General features: G+C 34.5%; 1 protein-coding gene across 1 annotated transcript in view; it reads left to right on the top strand.

The window, feature by feature from the left end:
* Nucleotides 1–10,010, top strand: part of LOC108757696 (frequenin-1) — a 46,078-nt gene extending 36,068 nt beyond the window's left edge. The window contains exons 3-7 of the mRNA XM_018502201.1: nucleotides 197–245; nucleotides 1,000–1,089; nucleotides 2,381–2,459; nucleotides 3,439–3,527; nucleotides 9,843–10,010. Of these exons, the coding sequence (XP_018357703.1) occupies nucleotides 197–245; nucleotides 1,000–1,089; nucleotides 2,381–2,459; nucleotides 3,439–3,527; nucleotides 9,843–10,010 (475 nt within the window). The remainder of the gene's footprint in view (nucleotides 1–196; nucleotides 246–999; nucleotides 1,090–2,380; nucleotides 2,460–3,438; nucleotides 3,528–9,842) is intronic.
* Nucleotides 10,011–27,683: the final 17,673 nt, after the last annotated feature.

Raw genomic sequence — 27,683 nt, 5'->3', positions numbered from 1 at the left:
AATAATTTACGACAGAACTGATTTAATTCTCTGCTAAATTAAAATTTAAAAAATTTTTATAAAAGCAGACTTTAGAAAATAAAGTTTTCCGCTAAAGTAGATTTAAAAAATTGTTTCGTAATTTCTAATTTTTATTACAACGTAAAATTTTTACTTTAAATAATTATTTATATAAGAATTATTATATATTGTGTAGGCACAAAGGATTCCTGAAGGATTGCCCCGATGGATTACTAACAGAACAAGTATGCATTGTCGAATATATTTAAATTATATTAACTCTTTCCTTTTATTTAGAAAAAACGTTTGACCACTAACAAAAAAATATTTGGTACTTGTGATCATTATTATGATAAAATTATTATGATTTAGAACATTATTTTAGAATTATTACTCATATTCCTTGTTAATAAGAAGAGTGACTATAAAATTATAATAATTATTAGAATAATAACAAATTCGATTGAATGTACTGGTTGCACATTAAAGCGGTTGTACACTGACTTAATCTGAGTATGAAAGTAAATATTTTGAATTATAAAATATATATTTTACCTAACAACACAATAAAATGTATCGAAGATTTCACGGTTCAATTCATTCTATCTTTACATTTTTACATTAATGTTTGTGTACGATAAACTTTAATACGCACCAGAGTGTGCACTGAGTGCTTCCAATAGAATTCGCTAATATTATATTATAGCAATAATAATTATAAAATTGAACAGGATGATTAAATTCTTAACCGTAATTATTTTATCATGCAGTTGCAGTCATAAGTACCAAACACTTTTCTCTCAGTGTAAATAAGTAAAACGTAAAGCAAGAAATTAAATTGATATAAATAGCTAGAATGCGATATTCAGAACGAAAAGTATATTAATCATATAACGTTACATGGTAACAATAGCGGAGGAAAAGGTTAATCACCTACAATAATCAATAGCGAATAAAAAGATGATGATATATATATACATGGCGCTCGCGTGATTTCAGGGCTTCATAAAGATCTACAAGCAGTTCTTCCCCCAAGGTGACCCATCAAAGTTCGCCTCTCTCGTCTTCAGAGTCTTCGATGAGAACGCCGTAAGTTTCTTGTCACGTGTGTAAACGTCGTGGTTTTCCGCAAACCCTCATGCTTTTTAAATTCGTCATGTGAGTGTTCGCATGCAATCGATCACGCGATGCGCACTCTCACTATCTTACTCAAATTATTTTGTTTCCGCTACGTTCTATATGGCGCTAATAGCAAGTTTTTATTACCGTTTAACTGCACAATTAAGCATTTATTTAGCTTGGTATTAGATAAGAATAGACAGTTAATTTACGTTGTGAGTTCCACGTTAAATAAATTTACGCACGTCAGGACTGAAATAATCCGTATTGATCATTGCGATATTTAACCTTCTAGCTAACAATTGGTCTACTCTATTATAAATTTCATTATCAAACAATTGAATTTTCTTTATTTTACATCTGCAAATTTGGATTATTTTAATTACAATGTATTTAATATTTCTTTTTTAAATACAAGTTATGTTGTTTTGATTCCTTAAAATATTAATTAGACTTTTAATTAAATAAGTCTTATATACAGACCCAGCGTAGTTAGTAACTGATATTGGCATCAGCTTCAAAGAAGTAATCACCGTTTACTCTTTTTCTATATTGATAGAAGTTTTTTGTATTTGTGACTATAATTACATGTTATCACAAATTATGGTTATTACTACTATGTTAGCAATAATATAATGTTAGCAATAATAACTGCACATAATTCTATCAACAAACGTTATATTACATTACACTATAACTTTATTGAGGTGCAAAGAAGCATATACAGGCGCCGAAAATTATAAATAAATTATATTCATTCCAGTTATTTTTATAGTAATAATATAACTGTAACTTATAATTATTTTCGGTGCCAGCTATATACATATATTTATTGATAGAAGTATACATAATCATTATTATTAACATTATAGCAGTAATAAGATTAAATAATAATGTTAATATATAATTATAGTCATAAATATCAAAACTTTTCTCTCAGTGCAAACAATCGAGTGAAGATTGGTATTCGCCGTATGTCAAGCGTGTTTATTGAAAATATTGAGAAATATCTGAGACAAAAATTTTCCTTTTGGATTTCTTTCACAAGACTATTCGATTTGCGGCCCGAGAGAAAATACGAATACTCGGGAGAGGGAAAACTATTTGCACAATGTATCAGCCGACGCAGTTGCTCGACTGACAACCGATAGCTATTCGCCTTTAAAGAAACGCGATCGCAAAGTGATCTTCGAATATTCGGTCGATAGGAAAGAACATCTCGCGTGTGACAAAATAAGAATATGTCGAAATGTTGTTTCAGGACGGCACGATAGAGTTCGAGGAGTTTATAAGAGCCCTCTCAGTGACGTCACGTGGTAACCTGGACGAAAAGCTTCACTGTGAGTATTTTATCCTTTATCCCCTTCGAAAAACTTATCTACTTGAATTTGAAAGAATTCACTCAAGTATTACTTTATTTTATCTTTAGTTTATCCATACTTTTGTTTATCCGTCCACTTTGTATACGTCACAAACAATTGTCGGAATCGCGCCACCAATTCCCTTTCAATAATATTAAAAGAAAAAAATCGTTGCAATTACTATAATTTAATTATAATTTAGTCTTTTTTGTTTCGATGCAAACTACATATTTTTTAGTAGAACTATAAATGTAATTATTATCTATTATTACTAAAATTATAGTAAAAACAATTATAAAAATGGAGCTTCTAACGATAATTATTTTATCATACAATTATAGTCACAAATACAAACTTTTCTCAGTGTTGATTTACTTAACGCGATTAAGTCAATAATTTAAACTCAACTTTATTTGTGAAAATAAAAAGTTCGCCGTTAATAACCTCGCATAGAAAATCAGAGAACTGGTATCAGAGATGCGTCTTAATTACATTTCCATAAAATCAATAAAAATAGATAAAAATCTTGATAAAATTACATTCAATTAATATTGAAATAAGATAATTTTTATAATTCATTATCGAACGATAAATTAATACCCACGCTCTCTGAAAATTTTATTCCCAAAAAGAATTTGCATATCGTGATCGTTACGCATAAAATTCGAGATGACTCATGAAAGACGATCGCAACGTAAGACGACAAATCCTCTCCTCGGGAAAACTGTTATCGATCACAACTAAACGTACGTGAAGAATGAAAGCTTTGTCGAGAATGTCGCGGTCTGGAATATCATCGGAGAGACACAGAAATTACAAGCTCGCGAGAGAATTATGCGTGAAACGAAAATACAATTTCTCATCTTCGAACAAAGCGTACCCTCGGATTTTGTGTCTTCGAGGAATTTCAGTAGCAGAAGCCAATCGCATTTTTCTCCCTTTCTTTGTCTCTTTTCAGGGGCCTTTCGTTTGTATGACGTGGACAACGACGGCTTCATCACGAGGGACGAGATGTACAATATAGTCGACGCGATATATCAGATGGTCGTAAGTGCATCTCTCTTTCAAATTACTTTTTGACCAACGAGAGAAAACTTTCGACATGAAACATTTTCTTGTTCGCTTCTCAATTTTATTGGGTTTTAATGTATCTTGCCCTATCGATTCTGCCTATTCTGCGATTTTCTCAAAATAACTTAACTTTATCTCCCCTATTGACGTCACTTGTGCAGAATTTGATGACAATCGCGAAAAATTTCTACGGAAAGAACGATTTTGTTAAAGTATCTAAAGAAAAGTATCTAACAAATTTAGCTATGGTGGATATCTAAAAATAATTTTGTTAGATCATCAAAATTATTATACAAGAAGCTCAAGCTACTTGCTAGAACGTCAAAACATTTTGCAGGATTGCTCATCATGCTTCAGCTTCCCGGATAATTATTTTGATTCAACAAAATTATTTTCTGTGTATCTGATTAATTTTTAGATACTTCAAGGAAATCGTTCTTTTCGTGTAGAATCCAAAGTTCGAGTACTGTTTGACAAAATGAGAAAATCGAGTGATTATTATCTTAAATATCCTATTATTTATTCGCTTATTTGATATCTACCATATACGCTCGTGTTTCGCTTATTTTGCCTTTATACAACAATATTTCGCTGATTTTGTCTTTATACAACAGTGTTTCGCTTATTCGCCATCTATAAATAAGATCACGATAGCACAAGATTTTCCTTGCTTAACAACTTGCTAGCTGCGATGCAATCGTAATGCATCGTGCACACGTGTTCAATATCAGGTCAATATTTTATCCGAGCGGGCGCGTTACATGTAATCTAACGGAAGTTATAATCCTGTTCTGCAATTTCCAAGCGGCATGCTACAAGCGAGTTAGCAACGTAAACTATAACGTCACCTCCTCACCGCTATTGCTCCTGACAAGCACGATGTATGCGGCTTCTTTTGAGTTACAATGCAACCTCGTACTACGCAACATGCACTCTAATCTTTCGTCGACTGTGACGTCTACTAAAACTTTAAAGCCCGTATTTATATCATGAATCTTGTCTTGAACAGTTCAGATGCTTATTGTTATTTTCACACTTTTTGAACGATCATACCTTTTGAAAGAGAAATTTAGCTAAAATGAGAGCACTTGGATGAGAAACAAAACAAATCGCCTATATATTTATGTGTATACAAAATCATTAAAGTGTAGACTGCTCTGTTATTCGAAATTGAAACATTATTTTATCATATTGTTTTACAGTATATGCTTTAATTGATGAAATATTATCTATAAAGATAAATAAACAATAAAGTAATAATAAATCAACGTAATTAAAAATAAATGCATTTAATGAATTTTTTATCATTATGAGTTTGTTAACCACTGCAGTTGTTGATTTAATTTAACGTAAATATCGTATTCATATCCGATACAATCTTATTTAAATCTGTCAACTTAGCACAAAATAAAAATTAACTCGTCACTTCTCAATGCAACGTGCAATAGAGAAATTGTAGATTTATGTCAAAATTACGTTAATCTGTAAAATAGAAATATAAGATCCAAATTATAGCAAGATATAAGATAATTAAGATTTAAAAAATAATTAAAGATTAAAAAAATATTGTACGCATCAAATTTTATATTCATCCTTTAACCGAATATCTAATAAAAATATATATATATAATTTTTAAAAAACTTCTTGTGTGAACTTTCTATAAGATTTTATAAATAAAAGTCTGTCTTTCATTCTTATTTAAATCAATTAAAATAAATAAGTCAACAAAAAAATAGACGAATAGTTACTTATGTAAACATTAAAAAATTATTCTGTTTTTTTTAAATATTAGAATAAGACTAACATTAATCTCGGTCATCTTGGTTCAATTTACTCTTTATCTTTTTCTAATTGTAAGAATTAGAATTCTAAAACTTAAAAAAAATAAATAGTAAGTTAAATTGAGATAAAATTTAAGTTAATCTTACATGATAGAACCAGCCTTAATGATTTGCGGAAATGTTCTTTATTATCAGAATATAAAATCCTCGGAATACTAAGCCCTCAGCGACCAGATCGCATAGCAACACAATTAAAAAAACGATCAGCTGCTAGTACGAAGAACAATTTGCTATAAAAAATTTAATTATAAAATCCATTTAAAAAATATATTATGTTATATAAAATTTATTATATTTGTATGCCGAATATTTCATTCAATGCATCACAAGTTAATTATTAATAAACGATCAATATGCGGTTTGCCTCAGATTAATTGAATCGCTCAAGCTGATTGTTTGTGTATTTATTTTCATTTGTTATTTATTTTTAAATACATAAGAGATTCACACAAAGCGCGATGAGGTATAATCCACAAGTATCATTAAAGGAGTATAATTATTACCTGCGTATAATTATTATCGCAATGGAAACAGCAATTCGTAATCCCCGTGTTCATAATCCTATTTTGAGTTCGACACTTCAAATGAATCGCGCGAGATATCCGCTAGATGATTGCTGTCTCTTGACAGGTGCGAGTCATTAGCCGCGATAGTTAATAAAACGCTCGAAAAGGTAATCGTGAACTGTGGTAATCGGGAACGATTGCATTTCAAAGGATAATAACGCGGCGACACGCACCAGTACCTGCCTGTTTCGGCGTCGCCGTACGAATGATGACACGGCGACACGTCACAACACAAACGCCAAGGTCGCGTGCCCATTTGCTATCGTCTCGAATTTAACATACCGTAAAATGGGGTAACTGTGATTACAGTCCATTCGATGCTACAAATGCTTTGAAGCATTCTCTGATCAATTAGTAAAATTCTTTCTTCTGATTGATTAATCAAATGCTTCAAAGCATTTAATGTTAAATGGACCGCACCTTTCGGTTCAAATTAAAAAAAAATGTCTAAATAGTATACGTATGTCCAAAATTAAAACATAAAACATTTAAGATGTTTTTAAAATGTTGTCGATTTTGACACGCTGCTGTCTAGGAATTATCAAAATTTGGGCCAAAATTATTTCGACTGGGTCAAAGTTACTCGTCTCCGATTTTACGGTATTAAAAAATATATGTACATTCCGTTATATCAAATTAAATCCGGCAATTATTATCTCGACAATGCTATTATTTTTGTCTCGTTAGTGTCGCCTACGGCCAAAGGCATATTTTTTATTTATTACTGCTTATATGTTATTGCCTTATATTCTCTATTGTGATTGACCGATTTGCTTACTGCTCACGTCTTATTGTAACGTTTTACGTTTTTCCATGTGCCACTAGCCTAAGCGAACGATTCTCACTAGATATTGAGAACGTTTAAAAACTTGCTGTTGTATTCTGTTTGAACAAGTACATTATAATTTAATCGATACAAAATATATAAATATATATAAATAGTGTTAAATTTTAACTTATTACATATGTAAAACTAAATTATAATTTATTTTTATTAGATATTTTATCTATAATTTTTTAGTTTTCAAGAATAGCATAAGTCTTCCTTTTATTGAAATGAAATACTTGATTAAAATTGAATTTAAAAAGAATTCTTAAATTTAAAAAATTATCTTTATTTTACTCGAGATAGTATACAATTATGTAAATTAATTTATTATTATTATCTTTTCCCAAATTTTTACTGAAAAGGATGAAATTATGTAATTTCATTAATTACATAATTTTACTAAAATCCAAAATTTTTTTAATGTTATTTTTAATCGCAAATAATTAAAATAATTTAAATTGCTATGCTATAAAAATATGGTAATTTAATTTCATCGATACCTTTCCACCGATTTATTAAAAGTTCATTGTTGTTGATAAAAAATTAGGGAAATATAATAAAGACAAATTAAATTCCATAAATACTTTTCCATTAAAACGATGATAAACTTTATTCTCTCCAAATGAACATTTGATTGCCGTCGATATACGTTTATAAAAAGCTGATTTCTAAATGATGGCGAACCGTTTACTAATCAATATGCAATGCAAGAGTATCATCGTTCAGTTTTATTACTGTGCATACAAAAACGAAAAAAAATAGGAGGTAATATTGTTATTACTTTTTGTGATATTTTCTTTCATAAACTCGAATCAAATTATCCTTACTAGTAGTTATACTATTTATCATGTGAATAATTAAACTGTTAGAGTTATTTAAATGCAATCTTTTCTTTAATCATATCTCTTTAGAATTAATTACAAAATTACACGGAATAAAAAGTTCAAGTATTTGAAGAAAAATTTCCTTTAAATTTTTCACTTAAATTACAAACATACGAAAATTAAATTAATTCTCTAGATAGATTTATTAAATTATGTTATGTTTTCTCACAACCCCGATTTCAACCAAGTTCTTCAACAGAGAAAGGATTATAAGTACGAACTTAGTTTGTTTTTATTCGAGAATACACACTGAAGTGCACAGCAAATATGCACTAGCTGGCGAATTATAATTTCCTCCTCTCTTTCTCTGTAAAGCTAATTAAATTATCAATATAAAGGTGCGCAAGTTTCTGCTTACGCACTTTGAACAAAACTTTCAGTGGAAACTACGTTACTTCCACCGAGACGTGAAAAACTCGTATTATGTGCCACGAAACTTTTGAACGGTCCATGGCAAATACCTCAACGCTTCACACGGCTGTTTTATACCGAATTTCGCGCAGCGATGCAAATTTTAACATGAAATTCGACGCGACCGTAGTAAATCCGTCTGGTGACAACGGTTCGCCATTAATCACTTCCAAGTCTCATTAATATTAATTTCAAAGAGAAATATAGTGACATATTATGTGTATAAACGCAAGGTATGCACATGGTAATCTATAAATATGCAGGTCGCAGTCGACAAAGGCACATGAGACTTTGACGGCTGACCTTAAAACAATAAACCAAACTGCGTAATGCGATTGAATGCAATTGATAAAGTCAAATCACAATGCAGGGAATTAGCGGATTAACCGATATCAATTAAAACCCATGAAATCAAACGATTGCATTAAAAGTCGATATTGTGAACCATTTGATCATAAACCAGGGATGGGAGGTCGGACAACGCAAGTGTAACAGATAGATAAATTTTAGTGGAGTCCGGTTATTACTTTATGTCATTTTTAGTAATTTTAATTTTCTTCTAACAGGTAGTGCTTTTTTAAGCATGCCACTGAGACCGGTATTTATAGTCTGTTCTTATTTTAAGATCGTCTTAAATATCTTAAGACTAATATGGTTCTGTGATTAGTTTATGATATTTTAAGCCTCTATTTAAGACGGTTTTATAGGTCATCTACAATAGGCGTAATATTGTATAGTAAGCCATAAGCTGTAAGAAATTGATCAATTATAGTCGATTACTCTCCTCACATTTGACTGCGATCAGCCGATTTTTTACGGCTTATGATTTACTACACCATATTACATCCATTATAGATGGCCTTTAAAATATAAGAACTGACTATGAATACTGGCCTGAAAATGTCTTTGCACCCCATTAGAGGCATGCGTGCCGCGGAATGGCCACCCCTGTCGTAAACCATCATGGCACTATCTGCAGCGATGGATTTGCGACAATAAAGTAATAATGGATAGTGAAATCTCTTTTTTCCGCGCGTCATTGTAATAGCGATAAAATCTCACAATAATGGAAATTTTTTGTATATTTTCAATGGACAAAAATGTGCTAACACACACAAATTAATGTTTTCTTAAAAGCTTTCTTCGATAATATCTTTCTAGTTTAAAGAACGGTATGCTATTTATAAATCCGCATAATTCGGATAGAATAATAATTTGATACACGAAAAGAATTATGTTTTGTTGAAATATTTAAAAATTCAAATACAAATCAGAAAATATAAACAGAGAATAGGCTAATGAGAGTTTTTTCGCTGTAAGTCGTAAACTCTCATTAGCCTGTTCTCTGTTTATATTTTGACATTCTCGAGAGTTTATTTGTATTTCTTACAAATCAGAAAATAATTTTATGAAATCCTCAAAATAATTATTATGTAGAACCAGCTCAAGCTGGTTACTAGAATGTCGAAACTCTTGTAGCATTATCATCAAGTTTGATTATTCTATGTAAAACAAGTAATCATGTCATGTAAATCAAAGTAATTATGTAATTATTTTGATGATTCAAGAAAATTATTTTACATACATTATTTTACATTTTTTTATTTACACAAGTTGAGCGTTAAGATAATTTTGTTAAACTATTAAAATAATTACGTAATTATTTTGATAAATTGCCAAAATTATTTTCAGATGTATATTTATTTAGATATTTCAAAATCGTAGCAAAAGTCTGAGCGGAGAACAACGGATGTTTCAGGGCCAGCAGCCGCAAGCCGAAGACGAGAATACCCCGCAGAAGAGGGTCGACAAAATCTTCGATCAGATGGACAAGAACCACGACGACAAGCTCACACTCGAGGAATTCCGGGAGGGTAGCAAGGCTGACCCGAGGATCGTCCAGGCACTCTCGCTGGGTGGCGAGTAACCCTGATTTTCATCATAGGCGGCACGCGATCCTTCGGAAATTGGGAGCCTCCACGTCGTCGTCATTATCGTAATTGTCGACACGAACTGGGCGAGCCGCCCGTCCCGATAATCGGCTAACGTACAAGGAAGGACTTTTGGGAAGAGAAGGCAAGTCCACATCCGCGCGGTTTGGCATGCACGTGTAATAGATAGGCAATATAATACGCGAGCGTGCGAGGTGTCGGTGAGATTTGAGAATATTTTTGGAGAGATCTCTCGCGTCGAAGAGCTAGGTCTGCTTCCTCCTTTTTTCTATTCTCTCACTGATCTATATCTCCCTCTCTTTTTCTCTATACTCTATATCTCTCACTCTCGGAGAAGATCGGTTCTCGTTCCCCGTTGGTGAACCGGTCCCTCCAACTTCGATCCGATTTCGAGAATCTCGATGCTAATATAACAGTAGACTTAGCAGTTCGAGCAAGTCGTAGCTTTCAAGGAGACTGGATGTGGCGGATTACATTTTTAGCTAGTGAACGTGCAGGACTTTGATACGAATAAATTGTTAGCACGAACGATGAAGACGTACAAATTATGAAGGAGAAAATTCCCCGTTTCGGGACGTCTTCTCTCGCCTTCGAAAGCAGTTTCTTTCGTCGCGCCGCTCCTCTTTTATTCCTTCAGCAAAGTAACGTCACGGATAACGAGTAAAATCGGAATACACTCGTCGCGAGCACGCCACTCGAATTTCAACGAGGCTCGCTGGGGTTATTTCCGATTACTGCAGCGCCGCTTCACATTAGGGAAAAAGGGAAGAAGAACGGAAGAGAATAGTAGCGAGGGCGGGCCCGGCGAGCAGTGGGGAAATTGCCACGAGGATAAGCATTCAAATGTGAACAACTGATCGTGCATTGTGCGGTGTTGCGTAACGAATGCGCCGGCAAACAAAAATTCTAGAGAATCACAATGAGCACGTACGTATTTCAATATAACGTCGAGCGAAAGAATCGGGAGAGACGTGTAAATTTAGCGACGATGAATAGCACAGGAAAATTCAGCTATTCTTCTTTATTTTTCTTCTTTTTTTTTGCGCAATGCGCTCTACTAAATTTCTTCGTCATTGCGAATCATTGAACGTAAATATTAACGCTTTTATGTAATGTTACTTTATGTAATGCTATCACCTAGAAGTGTTGTGGTTTATTCATTTTCAAATGTCAAAAAGCGTCGTGTACTAACGAGCGTTGCGCGCCACTGACAAAATTGCGGTGTAGATTTGATGCCGGACACGGCGTCATTTGTGCCGTGATTTCTTAACAAACGACGGCACCGTCGCAAGAGTATCGGCTCGCGTTTGCGTAAGAACGCGGCATTAGAACAGCATCGCAAAAATTCGGAGAGATACGGAGACGGTGACTAGGCAAAAGAGGAAGATGAGTAATGGCAATCTGCTTTCCGATATTAATGAGCGTTTTATGTCACTCACACAGAGATGAAACCGGTCGTACAATTCACCAGCTGCAGCAATACTCGTGTATTATCAATGAAACCTTCGTGGGGTCATAGAATTGTAGAAGACCGCGTATAGTCAAAGTGAATATGAAATAATTACGCGTTTCTTATTTCTTAATTATAGGAAAAGTATTATTATTAGTTTTATACTCCCGTAATGGGATATCCATCAGGGACTACATAAACAGAATTATACGGGATCGATGAAAATAACAGATGATCTTATTAAATGCGAGTACCGTGTCATAATAACAGTCGATCGTCGAATATTAATGAGGAAAGTTACATCGACTTCGTGGATCTCTTGTTATGTTATCCCTGAATCCGCTTTTTTAATCACAATCTTTTCAATCGCAGTCATCGACGAGTTCTTGACGCTCCACTTTCGAACTTCAACGACCTAAATCTTCATATTCAAGATGACTCGAGTGGAATAAAGCTAACGATCAATAAAGAAAAGGGTATCCGCCGTCATTTGGAACAAGTATTTTTACCTAGAATATAAAATTACGTGAAAAAGGAATGAGACAAGGCAAAAAGAGCACGGTAATTTGCATTTTTTGTACAATATAATGGCGATCAATTAGTCATCATCGTAACGTGTCTCCATCAAATATTAAACCGGAGTCAAAGGTAGGAAAAGCGGAAGGGAAGAAAATATGAGATTGAAATAAAGTGAACGTCAAGAAGTAATTAAGTTAAAAGAGGCAAAGCTTACGTTCGAAGACCGATCTTTACACATCGCGACGGAAATGATTAAGACGAATAAGGAAATGGGTTTGAAAATTTGACTTGATTGACGCAACTGATTTTCCGTAATCGCACAGTGTGTGTGGAGGAGACAATAAAGCGAAACCGACGAGCAAAACACGATAACGATTTGCATTAGTTAGTAAGCGACGAACCGCGTGACGTAACATTATTGGTACACGGATTTATCGGAATTTCGAATCTCTCGAAATTCTCTGATATTAAAGAGAGCGTCAGATGGTTGTTGGATAAGGGCGAAGAAAATTTAGCGCGACAGAGCGAGAACGTCAAGGATGATTAAAGGCAGTTAGGTGGGTAGAGGCAGAGAGAGAGACGTGCCACGTCTCGCCGATCGATCCATTATAACATTCTGCATTTCACGGGATACGATCGTACGAATGCGACCAAGCTTATGGTGGAACAAAAGGAACGCTGAGAGGAAGATCGGGAAAGTGCGAGAATTTCTCTCGCAGAGAAAAAAGAATGGTCGATGAGAAAAGCGGAGAAGTACGGTCGATTATGTCGATGACATTTCTTATAGGTAATAATAAGCAGAAAATGAACCGAAAAGTGAATAGCACGAATAAGAGAAAGAATTCAATATTTGGTCGAAGCAGATTGGTGCGCTTATATAATAATATTCATATGTAAATTCATTTTCAAATGATAATAGTATTCGTATGTAAATTCTCCAACGCAAACTGAAAAATTTACATTTTTCAGTTCTATAACTGCGTGCCAACTTGATTTATCGGACTTGAAATGCAATCATAAAAAGAAGCTGGAAATAATATCGCAAATACATTGATCATCAATTTAAACCTTCGGAGCTGACGCCGAAACCTGTAACATAGTTACTGACATTGAGCCTGTGAAATTTATTTAATATAATATGCTGATTAAAAGACACTAATTAATTTCAAAGAATCAAAATGACACAATTCATATAAAAAAATAAATGTTAAGTTTATTTTGAGAATAATCTAAATTTGTAGATGTAACATAAAGAAAATTGAATTGTTTTGTGTAAAAATACAATAAAGGTAAAAGAATTAAAAACTAATCATAAATTCAAATATGATAATATATTTTTTATCATATTACTTCGCAGAGAAATTGCTGAATTACCTGAATTATCTGTTATTCAGCAAAATCTTCGTTATCCAAGCACTGACGTGGTGGGTCCAATAAACCTACCGTCAGCTGCGGTGAGATATAATTGAATTGGTCCAATAGATCCACGTCAATTCTGAAGGGTTGATAAAAAATACTAATATGCATCTTAAAACACTGCAAAGAATTTATTGTGAAAAACATCACAATATTCTCTTTTACTATATACTGGTTATTATAATAAATATTATCACATTTCTCGATCAGATATATATAGACGTATTTCATACATAATTATATGTGTTTATATATATTTATTTTAAGTGTTCTTATAAATAAAATTGTTTACCGGGTGTATATTTAAAAATTCACATGTAAACATTTTTGAACAATATTATTAAACACCAAGACTAACTTCGCCCGAATTTAGAATTTTTTTTTTACTTGTGTTACTTTTTATAGGTGCAGGATTATGGGGGATTAAATTCCCCTTGATAATGAAAAGATCTAGAGAGACACGATCGTAAATCTCGTTGTGGTTTGTGACTCCCGTGCTTTTAAAAAATAAACTGACATTTACACGGGAGAGAGTAGTTGTCGTTGTTGAGGAAATTGGGAAAATATCTTGCAAGAGGGTAAACACTGCCGAGCTCAGACAGAGCGGCAAGTTAAATAAGTTCCGAAAGGATCACCCGGCGACTTATGAAAAATGCATAGGCACTTGGTCCGGTGTCGCCATGCAATATGTAGCCCGTTGCTGTCGAAACTGTATGACGACGCGTCTGACTTACGTTGCCGCGCGTAAAAGTGAGGTTTCAAGACGAAGCCACTACGGAACCAACGGTCCGTCAAGCTTCCATTTTCTTTTCCGTAATGCGCGGCCACTATTCAGTTTTATATATTATGCGACGCGGAATACGAAACGGAAAAGTAATTAAAATTGTGAAAACGTAAAAACGAGAAATTAATTTATCCTCTCGGTGAAAACAAATAAAATAAATACGAATGCAATCGTGTTAATGAGCGAATTTTAAAACCAATTTACGACGGGTGTCTTCAAAAGATTCTGCTGTAGCGGGGAGTTAAACGGTTTAATGTAAAAATAAAAAAAAAAGGATAAATTTGCCAAGGTAAATGAGAAAAGGTTGCCCTTTGGAAGGTTGGATTTCACGGTGCTATTGAAATTTCAAAACAGCACAGTATCTCTTTACACCGCCTCCGCTATCTATTCTCCGATTGAGTCGCTGTAAAACGAAAGGAAATACAAGTCCCAATTTGAAAAGCACCGAAAAAAAATTTCTGGTTAAAAATGAACGTATCAGGATTTTCAGGTTAAATTTATTAGAATTTTAGTTGAGATAACCGGGATTCTAGTTGATACAATATTTCTGGCAAAATTTACTAGAATTCTTATTTTTATTAGAATAATTATATCAATCAAAATTCTAATTATCTCAATTGGAATTCATTTAAAATTCTGAATTTCTGAAAAGGGAGAAAATTTTGATTGAACTCCATTTTTTACTAGAATTATTATTTGATCCAGATTATTTTTCTTAATGTATATTATGAACTAAAAGGTTGCAACACTTTCTTTTTGAAATGCAGCTTCCTCATCGAGTAATTGATTCTTATTTATGGATCCATAAATAAGAACCAACTGTTCTGTGAGTAGTGGGCTGTATTCTGAAGTCATTAAAAAAAAGTATTGCAATCTTTTAGTCTATGACTATACATAGGAATGACTCTGAGCGAAAAAAATTGCGAGTAACCAGCAGAAAAAATTCACAAGCTCGGGGAATGTCTCTAGAGATGTAAATACAACGCTGCGAAGCGCATATTATTGCTCCATATAACGTGCGTATGTTCGTGTAACATTTGCGAGGGGTGACAAAAATTTCACGCACCGGAGATAGCGTTGGAATTAGAGCGCAAAAATAAACTCAACCGGCATAATGGCACGCGGACATCCGGTATAATAAGCAGATATTAATTTTGCAAGAATATACTCGCTGTTGCAAGTACACGAGATAAATCATCGCTAAAACTCCACTATTATCTCGCGTGATTTAAGAATCATTATTCACATTTCGCGCGTACATATCATACGTGTGCGGAAACAATACGATAAAACTTCATGAATCTTCCTGACTCGCCTTTTTGAGGCACTGCATTAACGCCATGTCACAATTCTCGATGTAATTACAATGTTTTTTACGCATTTTACATGTCCTAAATGATCCATAGAAGCTGTAATTTAACATAAAAAAAAATAGTAAACGTGTATATAATGCAAAAACATGACACAAAAACTATGACACTGACACAAATTGTGGAACTACATTTTTTAGTAAAAAATTTATATTAATGTCGTCGCTTTGATAAAAAAAATAACACATTTCATAATTAAAAATTTTTCAAGAAAGTATTTTTTTAATTCTGAAATTAGAATAATGTTTTAGCACGATATATGTTAAATTATTTTATTTGGAACTTACGTTTTAAAATACATCATTTTTATGTTATTCGTTTACTTACTTATAAATTATATTATACTAACATAAAAAAATATTGAATATCAATTTAACACAAAATATTTAAATAACACAATTGCATTGTATTAAATTAACACGCAGATATGTTAAAAATTCAACAAAAAATATTTTAGAAAAACTAGTTTTAACACAAATACAAAATGTTTTTTATTATATATGCATGTTTCTCGTGTATTTCAACGTAACTTCTCATTTCTTTTTCTTCGGAGCGCGAAACTGCGTACGATCTCCCGCACATGGTGAATTATAAACGGCTCGCCTAACATTCGCATTGCGATAAATACCACTTTGCTCCGCGCATAGCAACCCCTTTTCATTCTCAGCAGAACGAAATAGCGGATTGTATCGAAATTCTTCGCGAAACGCCACGACTCGTCGCTCGCTCAACATTTTTCAGAACGTCCGCGAATTTTAGTTGCGCCATAAACACCAAATAACACAATTGCTGAAGCTAGATCTGTGGAACTTATTTAATTTATGTTGACTAAAAGGCACTAATTAATTTCGAAGAAACAAAATAATATAACTTATGAAAAAATATGAATATTAAGGTCATTTTAATCTTTAATATACATGATTGAGTCATTCGTGTCTTGTATATTTCTTTTCTTTAAAATACAAGAAGCATTTGGTTAAATAATTACATTTTTTCCTTGTTTTATAATATACAATTTTACAAATACTTTCTATCAAAGATATTAAAATATATTTAAAAATTACTTAATAATTTTTATATACTTGTAAAAATTATGAAAATTAACCCAAGATACGAATAATATGTAATAGTTAAAGACCAAAATATCTCATTACGTGCATTAAGTGCGAATGTTAGGCGAACCGTTCATAATTTGCCATGTGCGAGAGATTGCACGCAGTTTCGCGTAGCTTCGAAAAAAAAAGAAATGGGAAGAGCTACGCTGAAATGTACGAGAAACATTTATAGGGTGAAGCAGAGCTTTTTTCTATTCTAGTCTATTTTTCGCGATAATGTTTATGTTTCTAAAGTACATGTTGATTATTTAAAGGTTGTGCTTGTACTTCAAGAAGCAATCATGACTGTATAATGTTGTTGTAAGCACGTTACTGCAAAGAGATATTGTTTGCTATCGTAAATTTTCATATTACTTTAAAGTTGAAACTGATGGAATAGCCCTGCCTCAGTAAAAAATATTTTGTATTTGTGTTAAAACCAATCCTTGTTCAAATTTTTGTGTTAAATTTTTAACATATCCAATTTTTAACATATCCAATAACTTAGGTATATTTGCGGATGTAAAACAAAGAATATAAATTGAGTGGGTCCAATGGATTCACCGTCAGCTCCAAAGAGTGTTAAAGTTATGGAATAAGAAGGCGTCGCATCGTGTCCATATTTCCGCAGTCTTTATCTTCCGCATATCGCGACATCAGTGTTAACCCCATCTATCCCCGTCGGTCCACCAAATTTGCAGCACCCGATGTCGGTGATGTCACGAACATCTGCATCTCGTCTCCTCGTCTTTTCTTAATTTTTCAACCATGCAGAACTCGCCGTTCCGTCGTCTCGCCATAAATTCGAGGCGTGCGTGCCTGCACCCTCAACATCCGCGTCGTTTCCACCCTCGGTGATTTACCATCTGCCTTTCCTCCGTTCTCGCCTAAGTTCTCACGTGGCAAGAATTTCAGTGACCGATCGTGTGGATAAGTTTATTTCCGGATAAAACTTGAACGATGGCCAAGGCGCCTCCGGTTTCTCCAGACGATCGATTCACAAAACTCATTTTCCCCATAACGTACGTTCTCGACGCCGACGACGACGACGACGACGTTTTTCGTTTCCTATTCCACCGTTAATTTTCGCTGCCCGACTAGCAGCAGATTTTTCCGCGAATAAAGATTTAAAGCTGACTGAAATTCGTGCGATTCTTCATCTCCTTCCTTATACTTTTCGCACGTTTTCCATTCGTAAAACTATCGGACATTTTTCGCGTCACCTCTACCACGAGCATATTTTTCTTTTCACGCTTGCCTTATTTCCTCTCTTGTTTCACTTGTTTCTTTCGAGGGATGCATTGTTGAATGTATACAACAAGCAGCAATGCGGTTAGTGATTTGAATTTCCTAGCGAAGTAAAATCGCAGCGATAACAACGCGGCACAACGAAGCGAATTCCGGGATAAATGTTTGCACACTGCAATTCATCAGCAGCCAAGAGCGACGATTAATTACACTCATGATAAACTCGAAAGCCATTACGCCCTTGAAATTGTTCTCGCTCGTAACGCGCAACTGTGCTTCAGCGACATTTAAGAATTCCCTTGTACGCGATGCTTATTGTCCTTTCTAGGATTCCAAAGACGCGCGTCGGACTTTCATTTATGTGATTTCAAAATACCGTTTGTGTGAATAAACAATACCACCGCAAAGCCGGGGATCACGAAATTTGCATCCGGTGACGCGGTTGCTGCGACCTACTCATAAACAAATATTAACCATTCCTCTCAAAGCGCTTGAGTCAATCCCTCGAGCAAAACCGAGGTTGTAATTAATCGGCGGCGAAAGGACCAATACCCGAAATTCGGGTAGGGAGGTGCAACGCCTACACACGCATGAAATCGTCACACCGTTATCAATCACTCGTTACGGGTCGGTGTGCTCCATTATTTAGCCACGTCAAATATTTATCCGTGCGCGTTCGGACGCTAGAGGTAGAGCCAGAAAGACATCATGCATGCTGCATGCCGACCTCGGCGAAATGGCGTGGACATTTTCTCTGCAGGCGTGACGGGCATCGTGGAATGGCTTCGATATTGGCAAACTTCCCCGCGACAATTTTTTTTCTCCCTCCTCGGTCCTCTTTTTTGCAAGCCTATCAAACTGCAGTAGCACCGATGGAGATGATACTGGCAAATAACGTTCTCCGAAGCACAGTATTAACATTATTACCTGCAATTCATTTCTCTGGAAGTACGAGCTCTCGCCGGTATTCAATTGCGACTATTGGCCGCGAATCTCGTTTACATAATTCGCGAGTCAGAGATTATGACGGATCGTTTCAAGAGGGATATTCATCATATCCTATATCGCAAGATGGAAATTTCAGAGTTTTCGAAAATCTATATACAGTAGCTAATACCGTCCCTTAAAAAAATGAAAAATTATTAGACTAAAATTATATAAACAATTTTTTAATAATTTTTGAGAGCTCTTGTTAATTGGATAATAAAATGAAGATAAGTGAATAAAACTTGATACGTATTAAAATTGTGTACTTATGTTAAAATCGATCCTCGATAAAATTTTTAAGTTGAACATACTCGAGTACTAATTTAACGTAATAGAATTATGTTATTTGAATATTTAAATTATGTTAAATTTATTATTAATTAATTGATACTTTACATTTCTTACTATTAAAATAACACAATTTACAAATATCATAAATGAATAACATAAAAATAACGTAGAGATAAAAGTACACGGGAAGAATTTTTTCTTATAATTTATCCTGAAAATATCACAGCCATGGGACAACATTGTATTTCGAAGAATTTTAATGTAAATCTCTCTTATTTATTAATAAAACTACAACAAAGTATAAAATAAGTTTGATCAATTTTACTGAAGTGCATTGTAAAAATCTTTAAAATATTGTATTGTATCACAACTACTACACATTTTCAGGGTAAATGTAAAAAAAAAATTCTCTCCATGTACGTGTTAATTTAACATATCATAAATGTTTACTGAAGAAATAGAGTTTTACCATTTGTTTCTAATTTATATTAAAGTATTCGTTTTTTTTTGTGTTAATTTTGAACATATTTGTGTCATTTTTTAACATATTTATCTTATGTCAAATTAACACAAAAATTTGGATGAACCGTTTGGGACACGTGAAATTTGTTACATTTAATTAAAATATTCCAACATATAAACTAAATAGAATCTCCTTTTTATAATAACATCGATTTGTTGACTTTGAACATAATTGTGAAAAGCGATGAAGCTTCGGCGACGAGATATTACCAACGTTACTTTACGTCCGACCTTCGAGGATTTATTTGTCATGTTTGTGTCGATCAGGATTTAAGCAAGGACATCAGCAGATAGCCGCCGTGGAACTTCGAGCGTTCTATAAGATTCTTTAAGTTAAAATCCCCAGCAAGTCGCCCTCCCTTCCGCTCAATCATCCCAGTCGACTTCAACTGTGAGTTTCGTGTTCTCAATTGCGAGTTTCGCGCTGTTGTAGAAGTTACACCAAAGTGAAGCTGGCATGGGCAACCGGTAGTAATCGCACCCGAGTTTAGCTACGTCGGATCGATTCGGGAATATTTCGATATATAACTCCCGTCCCCCTTGAAATAACGCTTACATCTCAGTGGACTGAGATGTACGGATGGGAATACCGTATTCTGGGTAAAAGGTATTCAGATATCCGCTCCCGATATCCGTTCAATTGAGAGAATTGCTCCGCTAACTTTCGCGACGTTACGAACTTTACAGCAGTGTCAGAGTTCCGCTCCAAATCGTCCCGGCATTAAGGAACTCGCGTAATGCCTGCGGCTGTCAAACTTTCCTCAATATTTGAACCGCTTGTAAACAAATAAATTTCTAGAGGGCCACGTACGATCTTGACCTACTACACACGATGGGTCAGTCGTGGCTCATTTACTGCGGTACTTTTTTTCTTTGAAATATTGGGAGCACCCGGTTAAATAATGGTTTCTATTCTTTTCTTTCTTTTAGTACTTACAATTTTATAAATACTTTCTAAAGATGTTAAAGTAAGAATCGCGCTTAACCCGAGTAATCACCTAATTTTTTCTTTACATAAATGACCTCGTCTCTCTCTCACCTGTAATGGTTTTATATACCTCAATTAAAATTACTATTATTAATAATATATTATATTATATTATTGATTATTTTCCAATTTATTTTTTGAAAACATCATACAGTGTGTAACAGAACGATCATATCAGGCTTGTTATTTTAAAAAATATGTTTTTTCTTGAAAAAAAAAGTTTCTAGACAAAAGTTGTTAAGTGGTACATTAGATAGCAATGTTAGTGTGACTTGGATAGTGTTAAAGTAATGTAAAATCACTTCAAAATTTTTAGAAATCCCTATTTTTGATTGCATATCCTTGTGGCTAATTTCGATTTTTAAAGCACTATAATGAAGTTATTTTTCAATAAGAACTATCGGAATTATGAAGTTTGAAAGATACAGTATTACCGACATTGGCATCATTCGAGATATCCGATTGACAACTAAAATCTTTCAGAGTTATAACCTTAGCGTTATATGTCAAAGTTAAGGTCAATAAAGGTTGTTTTTCTTATGTTCATTGTTAGGGTAAAAATCCATTTTTTTTTATTTCAATTCAAATTTGAATTTTTATTAAATATAGATTTTGTAACATTTGAGTAAAAAACTATTTGGTTATGTAACAGAAATAGAGATGTTGAAAAGTAATTTTGAATTTGTGTAATTCACATTTTTTTGAAAGCTCAGAACAGCTGGAAGCCAAAAACTCGGGCTGAATAAAAAAGATCCAGATTGCAGACGAAGGATGAACCCAGACATGAACGACCTATCGTTTGTATTAGAGGAAAATCGTCGTGTGTAAAGGTTAACGTCTTGAAATATCCATCACTATATTTTCCCATTTATGTTTTTACTGGACTGTCACCACCTGTCTGTACGATGGATATTGGATACGCGACCGCAAATCGATGGGACTACGTTCCTGCCACTCTCCGCTAACGGATCACATCCGCTATGCAAAACGGCGTGTGACAATATTTATAAATTCAAGAAAAATAATTTATGCAAAAGCAATAACAGTCGTTCGAAAAACATTGCTAGCGGCAACGTGTAGAGAGACAGAGAGTGTTGTATTCATGCCACAACAAACCATCTCGTCCGCTGACGAGACATAAAGTCGCGCAAATGTTGGCAATAAGCCAAGCGGCGGAACACGCAAGAAGGCGAATCGCTGCCGGGTACAGCTTCAACATTTGACTCGAAGTTGCAGTCCGCGGTGCCGGCTCAGTCACGCGCGGTCTGGTATTTAATCAACCTTAAACAAACAAACAACGAGAATTCATCCGCAATGTTGGCGCAAATCGCCTCGAAAAGCTCACAGAATCCTCTTTAATACGAATATAAATATTGGCGATGATCAACACGTTGTCATGCACGCGCGCCGCTCATTAGAACTGCGGAGCTTGCAGTCCCGTTTAAATAACGACTATTTTATGACACATATTTTACGAGCAAATTTACCCTACATCCCGGAGCTGCACGTCGCGAAGATTTATTTTAGAACTGTCATCAAAAAACGTGAAAAAAACTCGGTATCATTTCTCTTAACGCTTTACTACTAGGTGTCGCAATTGTTACATGGCCATTGAAAACTCGATCTTTTTTTTTTTCATCACAATTTAGCATGCAATATTCAGATTAATGCAAATATTATATACTGCGAATAGTTGATTTCTCGGTGTAACATGGAATAAATCAAAATAATAGATAACGGAATACGAATTAACCGCTTAAGAGAATTCTAACAGGATATCCATATAAATCCTAAAAAATATGGGTATAGATTTGCCTCGTAAGTGTTAAATATAATTTTCACCATATTGGTATTGGTATAAAAAAATGAATGAATTTAACTATGTTAGTGTTAAATTATTTAAACCAAGGGTATCAAATCCAGGGTGTTAAATCTACATCATCTTGACGTTTATATCAATACCAACATAATAAAAATTATATAAATACCGGCATAATATTAAATCCAATCCAGCTTGCCAATACACAGATCATTCCAGCAATATTGCAGCAAATTTTTATGCTATATGAGTTATTTATGTCAGCACTAAAAAAGGAATGAGAATTATGTAACTAATATGGATGAAAATTATATAACTGGCATGGTGTTAAATCGCTATTGTTTAGAGTGTAAAATAATATAATAAACATTCGCGCGAGCGCAATTTGGAGCGCACAGCAGGAAGTATAATAATTCACCTAGAAGTATGTTCTTCATCGTTCGTACGCGTAGACGTGTATTCGAGAAAATATTAGATACTGTTACCACCGTTGTAGTGCCATGAAAAAATAGTGTCTAGAGAAATATCTTGCAGTTTATAAAAGATTCAATCTTATCACGGTCGCTTAGACTTACTTGTGCATTTTCAGTCTCTTACTTTGAAAGTTACTCGCACGGGGAATTCCGGACGAATCGTCAGCTCGTTATTTTTATACTTCTACGTTACACTAAGGTAAGGCTTTAAAAGCTCGACTTCTCACGTTACTGTACTATGTAAGATCTACATTTTTTCGCTGGTAACACTCTACTCCACGTAAGACTTTACAATATTCTCGATTACGTGTAACTTGCGTGCGTGCTCGCCTCGCGGAATCGTGGACGTTGCCCGAGCTGTGTTGTAAAACATCATTTTGTAGCATGCCCCGAACGTGTCTTGGCTCTGACAAGTCGGAGTGAGAAACTTACACGAGAAACGAGGCGATTTTCTCTACAGGGAAAAGTATATGCAAACGCGAACGCTAATAGATCGATTTCGCTCACTCCGACCTGTTCGAAAGAAATGAATGCAACCGCGTTTAGAGTCTGCTCCGAAAACGCGGTCTGAATATCACTTGAACCTCAGCAATAATCATGGAACACTTTGTTAGATCTTGAGCGGAAATTTTTAATCGCCGTCAAGCTTTAAGAGCTGGTTGCACCAACGTTAATAAACTTTGACGTTTCTTCTCTGTCTTGAGTAAAATCTATTGCGAGTCCATATTCCAGAAGCACCGTGATGAAGTTGGAGAATTTTATATTTTTGGTACTGAATACTATTTGATAATTGTGTCGTAATTAAAATCTTAAGAGTAAAGATGTGCGATTGTATAATATACCGCTAGCAACGCGTTTTTTTATCGTAATGCGATGTGCAAGTGGATTTTTAATTATAAAATCGCAACTGCGATTAAAAATCATAAATTCAGCCTAATATCGGACTTTACTTATTAAGGTTTTTGTTTACTCATTATTGTCTCAGATTACAACGTTAAAAGTGAGAAAATACACAAACAATTCTTGCAAAATATAAAATGTTAATACAGAAATATGTTTCAATAAAACAAGACTTACAATTGATAGAATCAACTTGCAAAATATACTGAAAACTCTCCTTTTGTTTTGTGAATTAATAGTCATATATCTGAAAATTAATTGTGCATAACTAAAAACGAAATGAGTTATGTTCACAGCTATGATAAATTGTCAGATTAATAATATATAGAAATAAATGTGATTTAATCTCTCGTCGAAACAAGAAGATATAGTTTGCAATATATTTTATAGCCTGTATTCAGAATACTCTTATAACGATGTTAGCACGCAATTTAATACGTAATTTCAGTTATATACTTATATTGTAGAATTTTGAACATAAAAGTGCGCATTTATCAATAAAAGCGTTTTAAATATGGATCTATAAGTCTATTCTATGATTGTAATTTTATTGAAAAATACTTGCACATATTTAAATGTATTGTATAATAATTTGCAAAAAATTTGATAGTGTTTTCTCACTTTTAGCTTCACAATCTGAAATAGTACTGTTGAGTGAAGGTCTTAAACATTTATAAATATAGGAAAACAGTAAAGTGAAAATCGTTTTTACTTTACATAATTTAAACGTTGTTTTGGATTTGTTTGTTAGCGTCTAAAAGAATTTTTAGCAAAGGCATAAAATGATTATAGAAGAACGTATACGTTTAATTGACGGGTAGCACGTATAACTACACTAATATTTCTACAATAAATGCAGATTTCGTTCCTGCACCGAATAAATTTTAATTATAGTCGTATTTAATTCTGTATACTAATCTTTTAACATTAAAAAATAAAAGCTTTATGAGTAATTTTTGTATGGCTATATATAATATACTATTTATTTCTTTTTAGAGTGACATTTAAAAATTTTATTAGAGATACATTTTAATTTGTATAAAATTCAGAAATGCATACAATTCAAAACAATATTTGCGATATGAAATAATATGAGATTCAAAATTGTTTACAGTATAAAATTACACACATTTCAAAATTATATAATTAAATCATCATTTATCATGATATGATATGTATCACATTCACAAGAAAAATCGCAATCGCGACGCACAATTTTAAATCGTACATCTCTACTTAAGATAAAGCGCGCTCGAGATAAGTTGAAAAATAAACATTCCGTTATTTTATTTGCACTTGTAAAATTACTTCTAATTTGATTGATTTCATCAGCTTTAATCAAATCGAATCTCCAAATTTATCAAAGGACTCGCATAAGTAGGATTATAATCAACCGATAATGAATCCGAAGATAATGAATCACTGACCAGGAGTTAGTTACTTAAATCAGATTGTCGGTGCAACTTAGTTCAAGTTGCAGACGGCGCATACCCGGCTCTCGGCGAGAGGATGAATCACTCCGCCGATGTATGAGATGATCAGGGCGAAGAGTGTCAACGATGATCTCCCTCAGCAATCACTCCAGCAAGAGAGCCTCTTTCCCGTAATTCTTTATTTCTCTCAAGTTATCGCGCGGCGGCGATCGATAGTTCTATTTTTCTAACACACGTCCGATTTCGGTTCGACGCATATCAGCAGTATTATTGCGTCAAAAGTTGCAAGAACCGGGAGAACATCGCTGTCGCCAGCCTCGATCGGGATAAAAGCAAATTTTCGTGATTTTCAACGGGATTTTTATCGCCGGTGTTTCGCGCATCGATCTTGGCGGCAACGTATCAGGTGGGAGAAGATTGCGCCAGCAGAGGCAACCATGCGCCACAATAGAGAAAGAGAGAGATTTTAAAAACGTTTAATGAGAAAAGAAATAAATCCATCAGCTTCAGCAAGTCTAGCTTTTTCAATATCCGTGGGCACCCCCTGTGGTCCTCTGATTATTTTCTTATAAACGCCGGCTTTGAAACTGTTTCTCTATTCTGGCGCAATAAGTTAACTCTGCCGATGGGACTCTTGCCCAAGACTTAACGCGGAGAATAGAAGGCGAGAGAAAGGAGAAAATGAACGAGCGGTGTTGAGTTAAGTTTATCTTCGTATAAGGAGTTATTAAGTAAAAAGAAAAAAAAAACCCATCGTCTTTTAAGCAATTTTTACAATTTTCAACGGGAAGCATAAGTGTAAGAGTCGAATCTCGCTTAGTGAAATTCCTAGATGCTTTTCGTGTTAACTGAATTCTCGTAGTGAACGCTTTGTACGAGCTGAGAGTCTCTCGTAATAATTCGTTACGCGGAAAAAGGCAGAGGAGGACGGAGGAGATAAACTTTTCGCGACGAGAAAAGTGCTCGGTGAAGGAGCGCGGAAAGGAAATCAAAAAGCCCAACATGTGCCTGCTCCAGGCGATGTTTCCCCATTTTCTCTACATTCATCTCGGTAAGGCGCGTCTTTTCGCGAGCGGCCTTTTTCCAAAGCGAGGCGTCATTAACGTTGGTAATTAGCGATTTAACAGACACCGAACGCGTGATCAGAATGATAGAAGCGTTAAAAAAAAAAGAAGGAGAAAAAAAGCACCGAGCGCGCGAAGAGTAATCACCGCGAAACCCCGGGGGTCATTACATACATAACTATCGGTCCGGGATAATTATTCCATTTGTATTCGTTAAACGGGCTTGCACATTTATTCGAGCGAGATCAGCACGATAGAATATCTGTTGCATCGGTTGCGCAGTTTATTCTTTACGATTTAACATAATTTTAACCGCTGGCTCGACTCAATTCCATTTCGATAGCGCTAATGGCTGTGAAATAAGCGTTTTCAATGCAAATTTAATCCGGCAAACAAGTCTCAACGTCGCATTCGTACCTGTAGCCGTTTATATCGCGTGTATAATGCAACGCGGCAATCGGCTTGAATCCCCTGAAGCGCATTACGATAATTAATTTAAAGCCGTCGGCTCCGGATTTAATTTCGCCATATTACAGCGCGAACGAGAAATTAGTCATTTCACAGATGGCTTTCCCGCGGATATCTGCACCGCAATCGAGCACGGTATCTGGCTCTAATTTGCGACAAAGGCTTTGAGACGCGGGTCGGAGACACGTCACTGAGACAAAGGATGCGCTGTCGAGGATAAAGCTGTCGGACGATTGCATCTGCACACCGCACTTCCATCACTCCGAGATTTGGAATTTTTATCGCAATCTCTCGAACGCGCTCGCGAATTCCACCTGTATTTCTAACGTTGGAAATAAATGGAACGTTTATGGTGATTAGATTCTATCGATTCAACGCGCACGGCTAGATTTCGATAAGAATTTACAAGATCTACGTCCTGTATTTCCGGCCTTCTCGTTCGCTTTGGTATTTTTTGTATTAATAAGCTAGAAATAAATCTGTTGCAGCTTTATACGTGCCTCGAGAAGGAATGTGAGGCTTAACCTTCTGTAACCCATTTCCTGATTGTTATTGAACCACTTTGACTATATTACTCCTCCGGAAAGCGTTGGTTATTTCACAAAAGTACATGAATCGGTATATCTATCACGATAGCAAGAAAATAGATGTTAGAACGTTATTTCACTGTGAGTTATAGAAGGTTGACGTAACAAGAGTGTCTATGCGATTATCTAGAGTACCCAGAACTATTATCGCTTCTCCCATTTAATGAATTCTTCCATCCCATCCCATCTTTTTCTTAGCGAGAATATCAGTAGTCATCCTCCAGCCTTACACTAA

This window comes from Trachymyrmex cornetzi, unplaced genomic scaffold (genome assembly GCF_001594075.2).
Source record: "Trachymyrmex cornetzi isolate Tcor2-1 unplaced genomic scaffold, Tcor1.1 scaffold147, whole genome shotgun sequence".
Taxonomy (NCBI): Eukaryota; Metazoa; Arthropoda; class Insecta; order Hymenoptera; family Formicidae; genus Trachymyrmex; species Trachymyrmex cornetzi.
Note: the sequence above shows the minus strand (reverse complement) of the source record. Positions and strands in the feature narration are given on the sequence as shown.